General features: G+C 48.0%; 1 protein-coding gene across 3 annotated transcripts in view; it reads right to left on the reverse strand.

Annotated features, from left to right (window-relative positions):
* Positions 1-20,128, reverse strand: part of Lrrk (Leucine-rich repeat kinase) — a 70,854-nt gene that overhangs the window by 42,826 nt on the left and 7,900 nt on the right. For 2 of the 3 annotated variants that reach the window (XM_070538874.1, XM_070538873.1), the window contains exons 6-13: positions 18,695-19,010; positions 17,668-17,884; positions 15,694-15,880; positions 14,328-14,738; positions 12,978-13,172; positions 6,396-6,663; positions 5,029-5,186; positions 2,690-2,967 (exon numbers count right to left, since the gene is read on the reverse strand). In XM_070538874.1, the coding sequence (XP_070394975.1) occupies positions 2,690-2,967; positions 5,029-5,186; positions 6,396-6,663; positions 12,978-13,172; positions 14,328-14,738; positions 15,694-15,880; positions 17,668-17,884; positions 18,695-19,010 (2,030 nt within the window). The remainder of the gene's footprint in view (positions 1-2,689; positions 2,968-5,028; positions 5,187-6,395; positions 6,664-12,977; positions 13,173-14,327; positions 14,739-15,693; positions 15,881-17,667; positions 17,885-18,694; positions 19,011-20,128) is intronic. The other variant, XM_070538875.1, reaches the window with a different exon arrangement.

The following is a 20,128-nucleotide window of genomic DNA, read 5'->3' on the forward strand; positions in this document are numbered from 1 at the left end:
TGCCAATTTTACCGACTTCGTTATATAGTTAAACCTCAATATAACGAAGTAGGCAAAATCGGCAATTTGCTTCGTTACATCGAAATTTCATTGTATCGAAATTCGATCTGTTATGCAAATAAGCAGTCGTCGATCGGTTTTTCTTACATGGAAAGGGGACGCATAATCTTCAGAATTATCGGGCAATCGAAAAAAGCAAATTTGAATGAGAAAGCAATTTATTTTGATGAATTTGAGAGTTGGCGATGAATGACACGGTTTTATGCCACGCTGACAATATCTTCACATAGGCGGTACGAATTAAGTGAAGCCAGCCACACATCCACATGCACTCCTCCACTGGGGCTGATAGCATAGCCTGCACTGGAATGACGCTATAATGAAAAGCGCCAGCAGCGGGTAGCGAATGCTTCGTCTGTCTCTCGCTGCAGCTGTTCGCTGAAACTTGAGATTACGCAACCTGCAATACTAAATGCGCAGGAAGACAGCTTGTATGATGCCACGCCGTCTCGGCATGCCCACTCCTTGCACACGCCACAGATTACTCCTAAAGCAGGGTGCACGCCTGTGTTTGTGCTCAGCCGTGCTTACAGCCATGCGCCGCCACGGCTGAGACGCGCCCCAACTTACCTCCCCCCCCCCCCCCCGCCCCTCCCATGCACTTGATCACGTCACCGCAAGCTCACTCCACTCACGCGGGGAGGCAGCATACGTGCATGAAGCCACCATCCTTCTTTCTCACCCTTGCACACTTTCACTTGCACCAAAACACAAAGTGAGCTGGGTGCGATAGGATCTTATCGCACTTGGACTTTATACGGAACATGATGCGGCTTCACTGTGGCGGTCGCTATAGTCGCGAGGCGTGCGATTCAAGAGGTCCGTTTGCAAGCACCCACTTAAGATTAAATCATTTGACCATCTGCCTCCGTGGTAGTTTCCATTTATTGTCTCGGCATACCTTTGCTGCGGAAGCGAAATTTCGTTATACTGAAATCGTATACAAACACATTTCGTTATATTGAGCTTCTAATTACATGGTGTTCTATGAACAAGAGGTTATGAAAAGTTAAACACTTCCTTATATCGAGAATTTCATTATACTGAAGATCGTTATATCGAGGTTTAACATATCTTGGTTTAAATGTATTACCAACTAGCTCAATAAGCCATCTATCAATGTTAGTGCTCGTGAAAGCCTACAATGGGGTTTGTCAACAGCCACAAAAGCAACAATCACACAAACCAAACTGTGTCAAAAGTGTCTGAAAAAAAAAAACTGTACAGGCGTCATTGGCAATAAAAATTATGCAGATCTGACACATTGTGGGAATCGGTGTAAATGAAGCTTTCTGTGCTTTTTTTGCTTTGATTGACGACAATTAGCGGTGATGTTGACGGCGAATATTTAATTTCTTAAACGTTTTCTTAAACGAGAGTAGTGAGTTGATGTTAAATGTTAACTTGCATGCACCACTGCTGTTTGTCTGCGTAGTACACAAAACACAGAGGGAGAGGTGTTTAACTGAGGCGTTGTTGTGCAAAATATATTTCATAACCTCTGAGATGGTTGAGCATTGTCATTGCCTGACGTGGCACATCGCACTGTGGCAGAAGCATTAGACTTGAATTGGATTATGCGGCTGTTCGTACCAAAACCACAATCGGATTATGAGGCAGGCTGTAGTGGCACACTCTAGATTAATTTTGGCACCGTGGTGTTCTTTAACGTACCCCTAAATCAAAGTGCATCAGCGTTTTTTATTTCAGCCCCGTTGAAGTGCGACTGCCTCGGTTGCGATCAAATCCGTGACCTCGAGCAATGCCACAGCGGCAAAGCTACCACAGTGAGCACAGACATATTTGCATGGTTTTATTTTTCAGAAATAGCAGAAACACATCGTACTATACCTTGAACTTAAGTTTATCCAGTGTTTCCTTGCCTTCTCATGTCACCTTTTCCCTATCCCCCTCTCCCCCCTTGTATTTTTATGGTAACTGTGAGCGAAGAGTGGCAAGGCTGTTATTGACTCATTTCACGACTGCGTCGATTCTACCCATTCTCTGCCTCCTCTCCCCCTCCTCTCTTTTATTCCATCTAGCTTTTCTCTGGACTTGCACATTGGTAAAAAGGTAAGCACTTTCGGGGGGTCATGGATAATTACAGCGGTCAAGAGGCTAATGTGGTGATGACCCGGGAGATCCAGAGGGCATCGTGTACATAGAATGCGGTGCTGTGTTTGCTGTTCTTACCCTCGTTGCTAATCGTATGTTCTATATTTTTATACATGTTATAACACGAGGTCCCCCTGACAGTTTTTACTTTGGGACTTCCTTCTGTATTACATTTCCTTTGTAATTGTAGTAATGTCTAATAATAATAAATTTGATTTAAATTGATTGATTGATTGATTGAAAAGGCAAAGAAAGCTTTGCTTTAAAACGCAGTCACACTTGCAATACTGAATGCAGTGTGTACTGATTGATTGTTTTGTGGGGCTTAACATTTCAAAGGGACACTTGGGCATCACCATAGTGGATTTCTTCAGATAAATTATGACCACCTGGGCTTCGTAACATGCACAAAATCTAGCACAGGAGCCTTTTTGCATTTCACCTCTATCAAATGCAGCTGCTGCGGCTGGGAACCAAATCCGCAACCTCAGCAGCAGAAGTACCGTGCACTCACTCTTGGAGAATAGACTTGAGGTATCCGACGAGGTCAGTGGTACGGTAGCGCGTCGAGCGCACCATGGACGCGAGGGGCTCGTGCAAGCTGCAGCCACGCAGGTTCAGGTTCCACAGCTTCGACAGAAGGCCGAGCTGTGGAGGCAGCTCGATGATGCCCGGATTCCCGCTCAAGTTCAACACCGAGAGGGAGCCAAGCTCAGCCAGTGTTGCTGGCACATCGCTCAGGAGGTTGTTGCTTACATCCAGCATGGACAGATTCGGGAAAAGCGGAACCTCCTGCACACCGCCATTGGAGAGGGGGAAAAAAATCTGTCAAACTCGAATCAAATCACATCATGGGGTTTAACATCAGAAAGCGACTCATGTGCTATCAGAGAAGTTGTACTTGGAGGCTCTGGATTAATTTCAGGCACTTGAGGGGAGAGAGGGTGGGGCAAATCAGTTCTGCTAAAGACCATAAGGAGGAGGAGGAAGTCGGTTCCTGCAGAATTGATCTGCCATATTCGGTGTCCTTATGCTTTGAGTTGTCACTCAATTTGGCCTGGCCCTGCAATCTTCAAGCATGCTGGTTAGCTCAGATGGTAGAGCAACTGCACTGGAAAGGCACCAGTCTTGGGTTCGGCCAACGAACCAGGATGCATTTTTCTTCAACTCCAAAGCTTCTTTTCGGAGAAACCCATACGGGTTTCCTTCATGGCTTTATGCTACAGTCCAGATGGATGGCAATTTTGCCTTTTCACCTAGAATTCTGAGTAGTCAAGCATTTTTTTCATTCTGCCCCATTCAAATACGACCACCATGGCGGGGTGGCTGCTAAGCACAAGGTCACGGGATCGAATCCCAGCGATGGCGCCCGCATTTTGATGGGGGTGAAATGTGAAAACAGTCATGTACTTAGATTTGGGTGCACGTTAAAGAGCCCCAGGTTGTCCAAATTTCCGGAGTCCCCCACTATGGCATGCCTCATAATCATAAAGTGGTTTTGGCAAGTAAAACCCCATAATTCTTTTTTACCAAGGTGGGGTATCAAACCTTCAAACCTGCAGCCTCATGCAGAGTGGCAGGAGACCACAGTGAGCCAGCACAACTAGAGAGGAAAAAAAAATTGCCGCATATGCATAAATATAAGAAAATAACAAGGTTTACCATGTCACATAATGTGGATGGCAACATAGTGTTGTGCTAAATGATAAATAAATAAAGCATGATGCAGCTACAAGGAGACACCACGCAGGCACAGCACAAATGGAAAGCACATATGATGCGCTTACCATCAACCAAAATTAATTGCATCCAAAGAAAATAAATAAAGGTGCCAAAAGGGAGAAACGAGGGAATGAGGTAATGAAAAGATACAAAAGAAAATCTAAGTGCCAATAATATATGCGAAAGGCCATTTCCAACATCAACCAAACTAGCAAGAGCATCTATGAGCATCTGAAGCAATACGCTAAATTATTGAAATGCTTCGTTGGCTAGAGTGTCCTGCGAATCAATGACTGTGTCAGGGAACATGCCTATTTATTCACACTACACCAGAGGCTTCCCTTTGTCTGGTCCTGGCACTACGTCTCTATTTTGTTATGACACATACCAACCAGCCTATCTCTTCACTCTCCCAAAGCATGATAACTACAGAACTTCGCACATATGGCAATCTTTCCAAGTTTTCCACATGGGCTTCTTTGTAGCTTCATGCTACTTTCAGTTGGATGCTAACTTTTCCCTGCGTGTCCCATATCTTGCCACTCAAACTGCAGTTTTTCCATAGAGCCTGCAAGAACACAGTAACATCAGAGTAATTACAACAATTGTTACCCTTAGTAAACAATGGGCTCAGGGAACGACAATGGCGAGTACAGTTACTATTAAAATAACTATATCTAAGCTTCCTATAAGCTATAGTCAAATGTTGTGGGATTATAACACGAAATAAAGTGCATTATTTCCAGTTTAACTTAAATTTCTCATTGAACATTGCACTACATCTTCACACATCTAACACATCTAACATCATACATCTAACATTTCCAATAGGAGTATGGCACACTTTCTATGTGGACCTCTGATTTACAGCAGGCAGTAGGCATCCACAAAGCATGGCCTCTGAGTTTGTCGGTGCAGCTTAAAGAGACAAGGAGAGACAGTTCAGTGGTAAGAAAGGGCAGAGGGGTTGCATCTATGCCACAGATCATGTTCGTTGCAGATGATTTGAAGTGTAGAAATGTAAGGCTGATTGCTATTTGTCTCTGCAACTGAGTCATCTATCAGCACAGAACAAACATTACGAGGTTACCAGAAGAGTAATCAAACACTCTTGATTGATTCAATGTTTGCCTTTTGTGCTCCTTTAAAGACAGCATGCCATGTCACCTTGGAGTCGTTCCCGTCTTGCTGCCCCACTAGGCCTTGGAGCCCTGGCAGCTGATTACTGGCCAGCAGCAGCGTGCGCAGGTTCTCCAGCCGCCAATGGCTTTGGTGCAGGCAGCTGCCCCCTGTGCCGACACCATTAGACACCATTCAGCTGGCATTCAAAAAATATAAGATGGATGCATACGTGGCAATGCCACGAGACCACAGGACAGCTTGAAGGAGAACTGACACATACTTTCAAAGTTTTCACAAATATACTATGTGCTTCTTGCACATAAAAGCATTACACTTGGCAAATGTGAAGGTCAGGAAATGCTTAAAGATACCTTTGATATGAACGTCAGTCACCGGATACCAGACCTGGCATCATTGAAAATATCATGAAATCATGGCACAGAGCAAATTGCTGGCGCTGAGCAATAAGGGTAGGTATGACAATGTTGTTCCTTAAAAAAAAAAAAATAGTGCTGCGCTTGTTTCTGTTGGTTGCTCCTGTATCTCGCAGCTGCAGCAATCACTGGAATAAAGCAAGCCAGTATGTCGCATATATACTTGCTGGGTATGGAGAGTGAAACTGGTTCATATAAACGAGTATTATAATAAATTATTTTGGGAAACCCTGATTATTGCCAGAATGTCTTTCTAAGAGTTTGAGGGCTTGGAGCTTCACTTAACATAAACATAGTAATGTGACAAGACAAAAATGTCATGTTAGTACTCCTTTAAAACACCCTGTGCCACAAAGAAACTGACGATACTGCATTATGTTAAAAAAAAATACACATACACAAAGTCAATGCAGATCTATCCCAATGTGTCTTGCCAGAAACAAGAGAGCCTGTCAGCTTTAAAGTATTCTAAACATTGAAAATAATTGGTGAAAGAGCACGTCAGATACAGGGTGCTCATTTTGCCTACCCGTCATGCACTCGCAAAAACCGGATATCACAGTGCATGGACTCATTGGTTACATGTGCAGGGTTGTCCACTCTCACTCACTCACTGACATTCAAGCCCTCATAGGCTCTTCAATTCAGGATGAAGGATCGCAGAATAATCTTATCACTAACACATGTCTGCCTAAGGCATTATATGAGCCAGAAGTCGTATCATACCATCGTATCGTCTCACGCTAGCCAAAAGTCATATCATATCGAATACTGATCAAGTGTCCCCCCAAGCAGTGGTTGACACTTTAGATTACACAATGTCATCATTGGTGTAATTTTTCTGCCTTGCGGGTTGCTCCATAAATGCTTTCTATGGCTTTAATAAGACAAGAACTCCTAAAAGGGGTTGCAAATATTGTCTTTGGAGATTTGAGAGCCTACCGGTTGCAGCACAGGTGGTGTCAGTTGTTGCCGGCGTCCACCACACAGCTAATCGATTGGAGGACAGGTCGAGGTGACGCAGACTAACAGGGTAGAACCTCAGCTCGCCGGGTGAAGCCAGCCCGTTGTAGCTCAGGTTCACTCGAGCCAGGTGGGGTGCCCTGCAGGCCAGCATGGGAGGCAGCCTCTCGAAGGCATTGTGAGACAGGTTGAGGCTGCTCAGCGGGCAGCCTGAGCCAGGCCCTTCAGGCGCGTATGTCTCTTGCACCTGCAAGAGAAACAGTGCAATCGGGGCTTGCTGGTTCTCATACATATAGCTGGTGTCAACATCAAGATCCTCAAACAATGGCTCCCTCTGAGTAATGGAAAAAAATCTCGAAGGCCATGCTTTTGTGTAACGCAGGTGCTGGGAGCAACATCACGGCCACCACATTTCGAACACTGTTTTGAGAGGTGGGTACAGTACACCCACAGCACCCATGAAATGCCCATATATTATTTTTACAAAAAGTACACCAAATGTAACCTCTGTGTAATGACGAGAAAATGAAATGAAATACAACAAAGTATTGTTGAGTTTCTTTGTCAAGACACCGAGGGCGAGCTGCAGTTTGCAGTTTGCTTTTTTCCCTGTTTGCTTTTGATTTCCCTGTTGGCATGTTTGAGGTTATCTTGAAAGTGTGATTTGCTGTGTCCCTGGAGATTGTAGCTAAATGTGTCAAGGTGGTGAGAACTTCAAATACCACAGATCGCATCCAAGATCGAGTGATAAGGATAGGCTAGTGTTAGTGACACTAATGATGACAATAGTGACGCTGATGACGACAATAGTGACACTGATGGCGATGCAGCAAAAGTAGGAATTGGAATATCCTCTGTGGCACGAGTACATTAAAACACGCGAATGGGTAACAGAAAGATTGAGGCTTGAGTGATCAACAATGGCCGAACAAGGAAAGCAAGCTTCAGCATGATTCCATTGTTTCAACGAGTAGACTTGTCCTCAGCAGGACAAAATTTGTTTATTAAAAATGACAGCGAAGCCCATCTCGGAATGAATGTCGACATCAGTGTAATTACAGCTCTGAACACCTATAACATAGGCACTTATAGTGCAGGACTGGATATAATGCGGACTTTTCTGACTCCCATTTATCTTCCTATAGAACGCAATGTATGCCTACCACTTAAGAGTGCAGCCGCGTGAGACAAAATATTGGTTATAATGCAGAGGCTGGAAAATCCTGCAGACACGTCAGGCCAGCGAATGCACTTCTCAATGAGGAGCAATTTTGACCACCTGGGGTTTTTCGACGTTCACCCTATGCATGGTACGCAAGCATTTTTGCATTCTGCCCTCATCAGAATGTGGCCACCACAGTTGTAATCAAACCTGCAACGTTGAGCCCAGTAGCATAATGTTATAGCTACTGGGATACCATAGCGGGTGTCAGCGCAACAGCAAGAGTGACATGTGTAAAGTGTCCTACTTAAGCACAAACATAAAACTGAACTGGAAAACACTTTCTCTGTACCAGAACAGCAACCGATAAAGGTTGCAGCAAAAGTAAAGCCCTAACAAGTTTTCTTGCATATGATCTGCCACCGCATGTAACCAGCCCCCCAAATTATAACAGCCTGAAAAGAAAAAGAGAATCCGCATGTATAACCAGTGTAAACGACTGTGTACAACAATGCTGACATCTTTGAAGAAAACGGTCTCCATTCATGGATGCACAACTCATCCACGTCGTATCTTTGGCCAGTGGCACTGTTCCACCCCTCCTTGGTGATGCTGCACTGTTGAGGACGGTCACTGAGAGCAGCTCATCGAGGTCCGAGTTCTAGCTTGCCCATGCTGCGTGCACTATTCGCTAACTACGAGGGTGAATCGGAAAGTCCTTGCCTCTATTTTTTATTAGCCAAAATAAGGTATGTACAGGTAGCTACAAATATACTATGTACCTAACACCTGTACCTGTACATGTACCTAATTCTATGTACCTAACACTGCTTTTTCACACAGTCCCCACACAGGTTCAAACATTTGTGCCGCTGCAGAAGTAAATTTGAGAAATGTTGTTAGTCAGCGAGGCATGTGGCCTCAAACTTTTGCGAACTCCCAACACCACCACCTCACACTTCTCAGTGCGAGACACATTTCGCCATAAGTGGGCTGTATTTGCCAATGGATATCAAGAGGCATTTGTCTCTTGCTTCATAGAAAAAGAATAACACTTCGTTGCTTGTACGCCGTGGACGTGCGAAGCACAACTGCCATCTTCAACAAGTGACAGTAGCACCGAGCTGTGGAGCTACAGGGAGATAAAGCAGGGCCGGTCCAAGAAAGGTCCATCGCTGGGAATGGACATGGTGACTTCGCATTTACAGCCTGTGATGAGCATGTGATGCTTCCTTGGCGCAATCTTTGTCAGCCCGCCATGCTCGGTGGGGTGCCAGGCTCGGTGGGCAACATTGATCATCACACCAAATAAATGCTAAGCCCAGCTGCTCATGGTCAGTCATCATTCACCGTCACCACGCTGCAGAGCGTCACTCTGACAAAGGGAGTCTCGAGCCCCCCCCCCCCCCCCCCCCCCCCCCCCCCCCCTCTTGCTCACGAACCCAGGCGGTTTGTGATACCGGCGACGAGGATGGGCTCTGGTCTCTCCACGGCCAGGCTCCACGTCGTGGCTTAGGACCCGCCGATCTTCAACATGTGGCACACAGGCCTTGTTCCATTGTCTGTGCCACCATACATGCTGACCGTTGAAGTCTGCAGGCACCAAATTTCCATGGAGCTGGACACAGGGGCCAGTATGTCAGTCATGATTGGGAAACTGCTCAAGCATATCTCCCCGGCGTGTCCATCGAGGCTTTGGGCGTCATGCTGCACAGCTACTCCAGACAGCTCTCCCAAGTGCCTGGGTCGGTCAGGCCTGGGTCAGCATTCGCTTTGCCAACGGGGAGGCAGTCCTTCCCCTTTACTTAACCAAGGGGTCGTCGCCAACGCTGATGGGCCAAAACTGGATTCACACACTGGGAGTTCGTCTGCCAGAGTACCAGGAAGCTGTCCTGCATGCGGTGAAAGATGTCCCATGCCTCCAGACTAATTTCAAGTCCCTGTTCCAGCCAGGAGTGGGCACATTCGCTGGCACGATGGCCAGCATCTGTGTACCTGAGGGAGCCAGGCCTCCTTTTTTTACGCCTCACCCACTGCCGTTCGACCTGAATGATGGGGTCATCCAGGAGCTGCAACGTTTACAGCGAGACAGAATCCTGGTGCCCGTCATGACATCTGAATGGGCCGCCCCCATGATTCCAGTCCTCAAGCGAGACGGCAGTGTCAGGATCTGTGATGATTTCAAGGTTACCATCAACCTCGTCCCTACCATTGCGAAGTACCTGCTGTCCCGGATTGAAAATCTCTGGTCAGCATTGTCCGAGGGACAAAAGTTCACCAAGCTCAACCTCAGAGGTGCTTACTAGCAGCTGGAGCTCCCGGATGCCTCTCTGAAGTACGTCACAATAACGACCAACTTTGGGGCTCTTCTAGCACACGCACTTACCGTTTAGCTTGGCCTCAGCCCCAGCCATATTTCAGAGGAAGATGGACAACCTTTTCAGGGGTATGAGGCACATGGCAGTGTACTTGAACGACATCCTGGTTACCGGCACCGACACAAGGGCCACTTACAGAACCTGCACAATGTCCTGGCATGACTGCAAGACGCCGGTCTCAAGCTCAAGCTAGAAAAGTGCCTTTTCCTGGCCCCCAGAGTTGAGTACCTGGGACATGTCACTTCCCAGGACGGCCTGACCCAGCCCATTGCATAGTTGATGCCATGCCCAAGGCGCCTAAGACCCACAATAAGAAGGAGCTCCAGTGCTACTTCAGCCTCATCAACTTCTACAGCAGTTTCCTGCCGAACCTGTTGGTGCATCTACAGCCGCTCCATCTTCTGCTTCGAGATGGTCAGCAGTGGGTCTGGAAGAAGGAGTAGGACGTGGCCTTCCAGCCCAGCTAGGAGCTAATCACCAAAGTTCCAATACTGGTACACTTCAATCCAGCCAAGCCTGTCGTCTTTACCACAGATACGTCGCTGCATGGCGTGGCAGCCATCCTGGCGCCCTGAGACAAGGATAGCCAGGAATGCCCTATGTTGTTTGCTTCCCTTCGGCTTCATGCTGCAGAGCAACGTTACAGCCAGCCGGACAACTAAGGCCTGGCCCTCATTTTCTGGGTCGAGTGCTTTCACCAGTGTCTGTGGGGACGGAAATTCGAAGCTGTCATGGACCAGAAGCCACTGTTGGGGCTGCTGGGGCCTGACAAGGCAGTTCCCATGCAGGCATCACCTCGAGTGGTACGCTGGGACTTGAGGCTGGCAGCCTAGAGCTACCAGCTGTTCTACCCCCTGGGAAAGGACCTGGGACCTGCTGATGCCCTTAGCTGCCTGCCCCTGCCAGAGTTGCCTGCTGCTGTTCCACAGCCTGCTGAAGTGTTCATGCTGGAGCAGGCGTACCCGGAGGTACTCTCCAGATCTGCGATGTCGCAGGCAAACAGCCGGGACACAGTTCTATCCCAGGTGGTCAAAGTGGCGTCCAGAGGGGAAGAGTTGAAGCAGGCCTACTGAGCCTGCAGCTGCGCCCACAGCAGGGCTGCCTCCTGTGGGGTTCCACGGTGGTGATCCTACAGAGTCTCGGGTTCAGGGTCCTGCAGTTGCTGCATGCAGGTTGTCTTGGCTTGCAAAGATGGTGGCACAGTCGCACGTTTGGTGGCCTGGACCAGGACACCACTCACATGGTGCAGAGCTGCCAAGTCTGCCAGGAGCATCAGCGGGCCTCATGTCATGTGTAAATCACCCCCTGGCCATACCCATAGAGACCCTGGTACCGCCTGCATGTGGATTTAGGGGGGCCCTTCAAGGGCAATTACTTCCTCATGGAGGCAGATGCCTTTTCGAAGTAGGTGGAGGTCCTACCTATCACCAGTCCATCAGCAGGCATGACCATTGCGGTGCTGCAGCAGGTCTTCGCCACCCAGATGTTGCCAGACGTCATCGTGTGCAACAATGATCCTGCTTTCGACAACACAGAATGTCTGGCCTGGCTGATGAAGAACTGATTCCACCGGATGATGGTTCGGCCGTACCACCCAGCTTCAAACAATACAGCCGAGCAGGTGGTACAGACCAACAAGGACAAGCTCTAGAAGAGTCGGGCTGGGGATTTTCAAACGCAGGTTGCCCGGGTACTGTTCCAGTACAAGACCACGCCCCACGATGTCACTGGCCATGCCCCCTGTGAGCTCCTGCTTGGCCAGATGGTCAAGACACCCTCGAACATCACGCATCCAGCCATCTCGTCCACAGCGCTCCTGAAGCAGAAGCTGGCTGCTGACCGAAGTGGTTGTCCCGGGCCTTTGGTCTTCCTTAGGAACTTTTCTCCTGGCCCACCCTGGTCCGCCAGACAGGTACTATCTCCTGCCAGCGCCTCATCGCTGCTAGTCCGCATGCCGGACGGGACCATGTGGCACCAGCACACTGACCATGTTAGGCCTCACCTCGGGAACCAGCTGGCACTCTCGGCAGCCATTTCAGAAGTTCAACCCGCAGAGGGGCCAATGGCAGCACCAGTCGATGCCAGCGAAGCACTGCCCACCTCGGAGGCAGCAAGCATCGCAAGTTGTGCGGTGCCCGTAGGGCCGATGTCAAGTCCAGCACCACTCTACCAGACAGCCCGTAGTGGCCCGCCACTACGGGCTGTCTGGACGGAGTGAAGCTGGCTCAGGCAGCAACCGGCATTGCCACGGCCGGCCCACTGACACCGGTGTCCAGATGGAGTACTTGAGTGCAAAGGCCGCCAGATACTCGCCTGGATAACAGGCGCCGTCGACCCAGCTGGGACGGCAGCAGAGCCTCGACCAGGTGTGAACCTGTCATTAGTTTGTGCTGAACAAACAAACTAGGGGTAAGGGGTGCGACAAGCATGGGATGCACCTTCGGCATAATCTTCGTCAGCACACCAGCCTCGGTGGACAACACTGACCATTCCACCAAATAAACACCGAGCACAGCTGCTCATGGCCAGTCATCGTACACCACCATCACACTGCAGAGCGTCACACTGATGGAGGATGCCTTGAGACACCCCCTCCCCCCCCCCCCTCATCAATGAACCCGGGCTGATCTAACACAGCCGGAATATGGCTAGAAAAAAAAAAAAGAGGGACAAATACTTTCTGACTCACCCTCATACTAAGCACAAAATGGCGACCCGTAAAGAGGAGGAGAATGGCCAACCATAAAGGAGAGGAGAAGGGAGCTTCAACACGCAGGAATAGGGAGAGGGTCGGGTTCCTTAAGAGATAACGAAACTTTGAATGGTGGAGGATCTTGCCTTGAAGTGTTGCTCCACAGCAGCACAAGCCACGCTGCCGTGCAGCTACCCCTCAAGACGAAATTCGCATATAAGCTGCATCCCAATTTTTAAAATCTTTAGTGCGGGTTATACGCGCAAAAGTACGGTACATTCAGGGAAGGCAGCCAGAGGATCCACATTACCAAAGAAAAGTGCACCTGCCTCAAGTGCGTGCCTCCAGAGGCAGTGATGTTCAAGTGGCCAAGTTGGTGATGGGGCACGAGGTGCAACAGGTGCTGGCTCGGGCTCCTGTGGAGTAGAGTTGCCTCCTGGTTCGCTGGGCAGCCTTGACAGCATGTTCATTGACAGGTTTAAGTCACGTAGCCGGGGTGCTCCCCACAGCTCTTCAGGCAGCACCTGTGGGAGTATACATATCGTGAAGTGCTGCTGCAGTGAAAAAGTAATTTTCTTTCATCCTACCACTATGACAGACTCCTTTCCTAGAATGCTTGTCTTTCCATGTTCATGACACCAGTTAATCGGAGCCTTTCTTCAAAGTGACTGTGTTCAAAACAAAGGACTGAGAAGCTCATAAATAAAAATGAACTCCTATGGTAATGGTATGTTAAGGTGGCTAGATGCAGCGTGGTATGCACGGCTACTTATCAGTGCCACATAAGAACAAAAGAAAGTGAGGACAGAAAGTGATGTGTTCAGCGGGAATCAAGTTCACTGAAGACCACATAAAAGTGTGTGCTTTTTGTGGAGAGCACGGTAAACTCATTCGGGACAACTTCAGGCGACATTTAGCTACCGGTATGACTGCGGATTGGCAGGTCATGCAAAGGTATGCATGTTAATTAAGGTGCTTGACACAGTCATTGACTTCTCTCCTGTGAAGTGCCAAGAAGCTCTGTGATAGCTTTCTGGTATTTATGTTTGTTCCTTTCATGAGCAGTCTCTGTTCCTTAACTGTGTCTTGTGGAAGGATGGCTAGAAGGTAGTGAATTATTCTATATGCTTTCACTCAGTTGATGAACAAAAACCACAATGACCCATAAACATTTTGTTCACAAATCCTAAAACAACCACAGATGCCCATTTGAGAACCATGATGTCAGGTAAGGAATACACAGACATAGCGTGTCCCATTAGTACTCTTTCATTTTCTGTTTTACCAGCCCGACTGCCACTTGCGGCTCTCCCTATGTCCCTTGCAACTCTTGGTGCAATCTCTTGGCCTTCTTACCAACGACAGTCGAACTTCGGTATAACTTCGGACATAATGCAGCATCGGATACAAAGAAGTAAATATAGCATGTCTCACTCACTTGCATCAGCTTGGAACAAATATATGCCTATAATGAATATTGGTTATATCAAAGGTATCTTTGTGTCGAATCTAACTTTGGTATAACAAGGCTTGACTGTAGTCAAAGTCTGGCACTTGTGGTCTTTGTTATCATCACACCAGTACTTACAATGCTTGGCAGTTAGGTTGCACATTGACAGTGACATCCCCAAGAAATATCAAATCAGAAAACAAGCCTTCCTAGATCACTAGTTCGGCACCTGTAACTTGTTGTTGGACAGGTCGAGCGTGTGAAGGGCGGGCAACTGGAACAGGCTCCCGGGAACCGTCTCCAGCCGGTTGTCCTGCAGCTGCAGCTCCTCCAGAAGTGGAGCAGAGACCACCGCAGGCAAAGTGGCCAGTTTGTTCTGTCCAGCTGCCAGCAGGTGCAGTGATGGCAGCGACGAAAATACGCAGCCCGGAAGCTCGGACAAGGCGTTCCCCGACACATCCAGGCGGGTGATGGCGGCCAGTGCAGGGCCCGTGAGCTGTGGCTGCAGCTTGAGCTTGAGGTTGAGTGCCATGGCAGCATCGGCCAGCCAACGCTCGGATAACTGCTCCAGGCATTGCTGGCCATGCCAGTTGATCATCACAGGTACGCTCGGTGCCAGGGCCAGGCCGTCTAGGGCACCCTGCACAGAACAAAGCAAGGCAGTGTCCACCACTACAGGATTTTCTTATTGATTCCAACTGATCACCCTGTAAATGGGGCCCTGAAACACTTTTCTAACTAATCACACAATGGCTTTACTATTAAAGGATGTCGCCTCATGGATCTCTTGGCACAAACATTTTATGAATCTTTGAACTATAAGTGGAGTTACCACATCGATAACCTGCCTTCTCTATGTCTAGGCTAGCGCACTGGAAGCTATATAGCAGAGAAGCCAAAAGAGCAAAGCCTCGGCCGAAAGTTGAGTATCGTGGTAGCGAAAGGGCTCGTCGCAGCACCTCGTGGTGGCCGCAGTAGACTTCTTCCCTGCTTCCATCTCAGAAGCTATGCGTAACTGACGCAGTTACGTACAGCGCAGAGATGAAATTATTTTTCTGCCATTCTGAGATAGCAGACACATATACGTTTAATTTGTTTAACTCAAAATTAGCAATCATGTATTACACAGAATGTGCTCGCGATCATGAAATCAGCCAATAGTGTTGGCAGGCCAGCTGCTTTTGATGACGCTGCATGACGGTATTTCAGTAACGGAAGCTGCTCTAGTGGAGGGCTTAGAATTGTTTTGGCCACCTGGAGCCCTTTATCATGTAGCAAAAGCCCAGTACACTGGCATTTTTGCATTCCACCTGTAGCCACTACGGCCTGGAAATCAAACACATAACATAAAACTCCAGAGCAGAACACTATAGCCACAGAGTCACCGCTGCAGCTAACAATTTTGAAAGGCAATCTCTACATTTCACATCTGTGACTTTTTTGTTTTGTTTACCTGGCTGTAAACTCTCCTGCCCAATTGCTCGACATAATGCCTGCATAAGTGAAGCAGGAAACAAACAAACAAATAGACATAGAAGCAAACAAATTAGCAGTAAATCTATAAACAAGTAAATAATTAAAAGTGGCATGCCCACCTGGTTGACAGTGTGTTCCGGGTCACGATATGCACGCAGCGACAGCAGGCGTGACACAAGCCGCCCGCCGTGTGGAAGCAGTGTGGCCAGTGCCGCTCCATCCTCGTCTCGTGCCCCGTGGCGCAGCAGCAACTCCACCATCTGAGCATCCCTCCGCCGGCATGCCTCCAGGAGAGCACTTGACGGGCTGCACCATCGCGTGTCATGCATGTGCTGCTATTACACACAGAGGGTGGTTAAGTTTCTACAGTCATCACAAACACAAATGCACGGAGTCTATTGAACAGTTTAACAGAACCTAACAGAAAGAAGTGTTACGTATGTACTGTGGGAGCACACACAAGAATAAGCCAAAGCTGGATGACAAGGTAGCAAACATAATGAAAAAAAAATTGGCTGAATGATTAAACTTGAAGAAGACGAATAAAAGAGATAGAGATTCAATTAACAGAAAGCCAGCTTAATAATAATATTTGGGGTTTTACGTGCCAAAACCACTTTCTGATTATGAGGCACGCCGTAGTGGAGGACTCCGGAAATTTTGACCACCTGGGGTTCTTTAACGTGCACCTAAATCTAAGCACACTGGTGTTTTCGCATTTCGCCCCCATCGAGATGCGGCCACCGTGGCCGGGATTCGATCCCGCGACCTCGTGCTCAGCAGCCCCACACCATAGCCACTGAGCAACCACGGCGGGTAGAAAGCCAGCTTAGCGAGTACTTCAGTTAGGTATGTTGGGAAACATAAACATTTGTTAGATATTGCATTTCTGTGCAAATGACTTGCTCTAAAGCTTAGAGAAACTTAAAGGGCTCCTCACCAGGCCTGGTCATTTTGAGCTGACAAGTGCAGTGCATACCATGCGCGCTACCGATCGTATCTGCGAATATTACATCCCTGCGCGTCCTGGAAATAGCTTAAATTTTAAACCGAACCCCGTTTGCCTTTCTCCTTACGGGTGCCGCGCTCCCAGCCAGAGAGGCGACGTATATCGCACAAGTGTGCCTGCGTACATGGCAGTGTTGTGACGTCACTCGTAGTGGCACATGACTTTGAGAATTATTCGAGGCAACATCAGTTATTTGCTTGATCTTTCACTTCAATAGATGAATTAACGTTGCGAGAAATAATAAAACCTACAAACCGAATGTCTGTGTGTCATTCTTTTACTTTGTACTGCAGCAAGAGAGATGTAGTTCCATTTCGTCTGCTTGTTCCCATGTCATACAGTTGCACGTGCAGAGAGCAAAACTATGTCATTTTCTACTGTGTTCTCGCGCGCGATAATGCTCTGTGATCTGCTTCCCTCTGCCTCAGTGTTCTTGTAGCACTGACTTACACCGCTAGTCAGGTGTTCTTGTACACAGTGTGCGAAATTGTGCACTGCGAGAAACGAAACAAATGCAACAGTTTGCATGAGAGACCGTCAGCAGAAGTGCGTCATACAGCAAAAAAAGTGAGAAAAAAAAAAGAAAGGGGATCTTGTGACGCATGCGTCATGCCATCCTCCGGCTCCGGTATGGGAGAACGCAGGGAAGGAATTTCTCTTGCGGAGGCTACACGGGGGCAAGTGGAGAAATGGTTATGTTGGTGGCGACCTTAGCCTCCTGAAATCAAAAATAACATACAGCGTGAAGGACAAGGACAGCGATAGATGACATACACAGCGCTGTGTATGTCGTCTATCGCTGTCCTTGTCCTTCGCGCTGTACGTTATTTTTGATCACGAATTACCAACTAGCCCAAGCAACCACCCTAGTTCACTCCTGAAATCATGGACTTGCGGCACTGAGATATTTCTATCTCGGCTATTAATGAACCAATTAAAAAAGTTCTTGCGGTAGAACACTCCCTAGAGGGCACGTAACAAGTTCCAGCGTATAACGAAAATTTCCTGTGTGGCCTGGTGAGAGGCCCTTTAAAACAGCCAGTGCCTCTGCAAAGCTTGTTTGGTGGTGTCATAGTTTCCTTACGTGTCTCCCCGCATGGGAAGGTTAGGTGCCGCTCCAGCACGCAGCAGAGCAGCTGCTAGCGCATAATGTCCTTTGCGTACAGCCACATGCAGTGCTGTTTCACTGCCCTGGTTGCAGTACAGGTCGAGCCGCACGGGGCAGAGCTGCATCTCACGTGGTGCAGCCCCTCCAGAGGCCATGTTGAGGCGTGTCACTATGGACTGCACATGGCCTGTGTCTGCGTAGATGTAGGCACCGATTTGCTCTTTAATTAGTAGTGCATCTCAAATATGGAGAGAAGACAAATACAAGGAATCGCTTTACAGAAGAGAAGACCGAGAAGACAGCGGTTAATTTCAAACAAATATAATCAAGCAATTACTTCAGTTATGTTGTGAAACATAAATATTTGTCAGATATCGCATTTCCGCATACATGACCCACACCAAAAGATTAAAAAATTCAAGTACAAACTGAGAATGCAAATTATACTTAAATTGTGCCTTCAAATGTGGCTTCACTGCGACAAAGATATCCTTGCCGTGAAGCCCCATTTGAAGACAAAACTCACATAAAAAGGTGCAACCTGCATTGCTGTGGAGCAAATGGAAGCTTCAGCAGATAGCAGTCATTACTGAATGCAAAGAAGGACTTTTAGGCCTATTACAATGATGTGAATGAATGTCCTTGCACTTTGTTATTTATAAAGGTTATTTACATGGACATTCTGTTTTAAATGGTTGGAATTTGGGATGTGAATTGTTATAATTAGGAGTGGGCTGCCTGAGAATATGGTAATTTCTAAAGCATACTTCGTGCTACTAAGTTTCAGAGATGCACAGATTTTGCTGAAGAAAGCTTGTGCACGTTCAGCACATAACATTCTATTAAAGGCTGACAATGGAGAGATAAAGCTAACTAAAGCTTTTAGGCAAAACGAGATGGTTTGAATTCTGGGTGCATACCCCACAGGCCACCCAGTTACAAGTGTTCCACATCCATGTCCAAAAGTGACTGGTCGAGACTATGACTACTAGTGAAAGCATACCTGCAATTGGGCTTTCATCAGCGGTGAGGAGCCGCTTGGCCCAAACACGCCACTTCAGCAGTGCTTCCAGAAAGCGTCGATGGCCGAGGCAGGCAGCCATGTACAGGGCTGTCTGGCCCGTGGCATCCTGTGCATTCACATCAAAGGCCAGCGGGTACTCCCATTTGCCATTTGGGTCCTCCCACAGCCTCAGAAGGTGGGACGGGTAGGCGTGACCCAGCAGCTGCTCTAGTACAGTCACGTGACCCCCGAGCGCAGCTGCGTGCAATGGCAGCCACCGCTCCACCGTTGGCTCCCGCACCAGCTCAGGAAAGTGCTGTGGCGCAAGACAACAAGACAGCCCAAGCCAGGTAAATTAACTTATGCTCAACAAGCTAAAACAGAAAGGTTGTAGTGCATTTTATATTCATTATGCTAACACACCAGGCTATGCATTCTAATCATTAAGTTTAAAGAAACAAAGGAACCTGTGTGTTATGAGCAGAGGTGGGCAAATGCACTAGTGTCATGAGTCGACTCACTCAGACTCAGACCTACCCATGAGTCTGATTCTGAGCGAGCCCGGTTGAGTAGAATTTTGCTGAGCCTGAGTCTGAGTCAGCCCCACTGAGCAAAATTTTCAGGAGCCTGAGTTCGAGTGATGTCGGCTGCGTAGAATTTTGACGAGTCTTAGTCCAACTGAGCCCTAAGCAAAAGATATATAATGCAAGCGAGTTCTGCTTATTATGGAGATTAACAAGAAATACTGCCAAAGTCGCATCGACAATAGCAACGTGACGCTGTGCGTAGCGTACATCCCCCGAGCACAGGGAAAAATCAACAGACAGAGCACAGGAAAATCCGGCCGTCGTTCACATTGTTGTCCAGCTGTGTCCCAAGACTGCATCCCCCCCCCCCCCCTCTGTCCCCATGAATGCACACCACTAGTTTTATGCCCGTCCTTATCACAGCAATGACAACGCAAGTTGTCGTCGCTAAATACAGACTGTCATAGTGCCATGCTTCGACACAGCCCCCTCCCGCCTCACTGTATCTCCTCTGCTTTGTGTTTTCCTACAATGTGCACCTCCATTGCACACTGGAGGCAGGTTTGAAGGCAGGGAAGGCGCACTGCAGAGCACGAGACATCTGGGTACAAATGAATAGTGTAGCCTGTGTAAGCTTCCCTTTCACCCTTCCGGCCAAGGTCAGATAAGGCTACACGCTAGAGCACTGTAGGCTGTGCTGTTGCGAGAAGTGAGAGAGATTGACACCGTTTAACTTTCTCAAGTTTGTCTAGCTCAGTTGCTGTTTTCATTCAGCACTCACTCGACATCTCCCCTGTTTTTTTTCTGGACACTGAGTGTTGGTGCTCTTGCTTTTGTGAGAAAGCAGTGCTGGATGGCATTCAACGCGACTGACTACTGACATCATGGCACCGGCCATTTACTGGTC

Source organism: Dermacentor albipictus, chromosome 5 (genome assembly GCF_038994185.2).
Source record: "Dermacentor albipictus isolate Rhodes 1998 colony chromosome 5, USDA_Dalb.pri_finalv2, whole genome shotgun sequence".
Lineage (NCBI taxonomy): Eukaryota > Metazoa > Arthropoda > Arachnida > Ixodida > Ixodidae > Dermacentor > Dermacentor albipictus.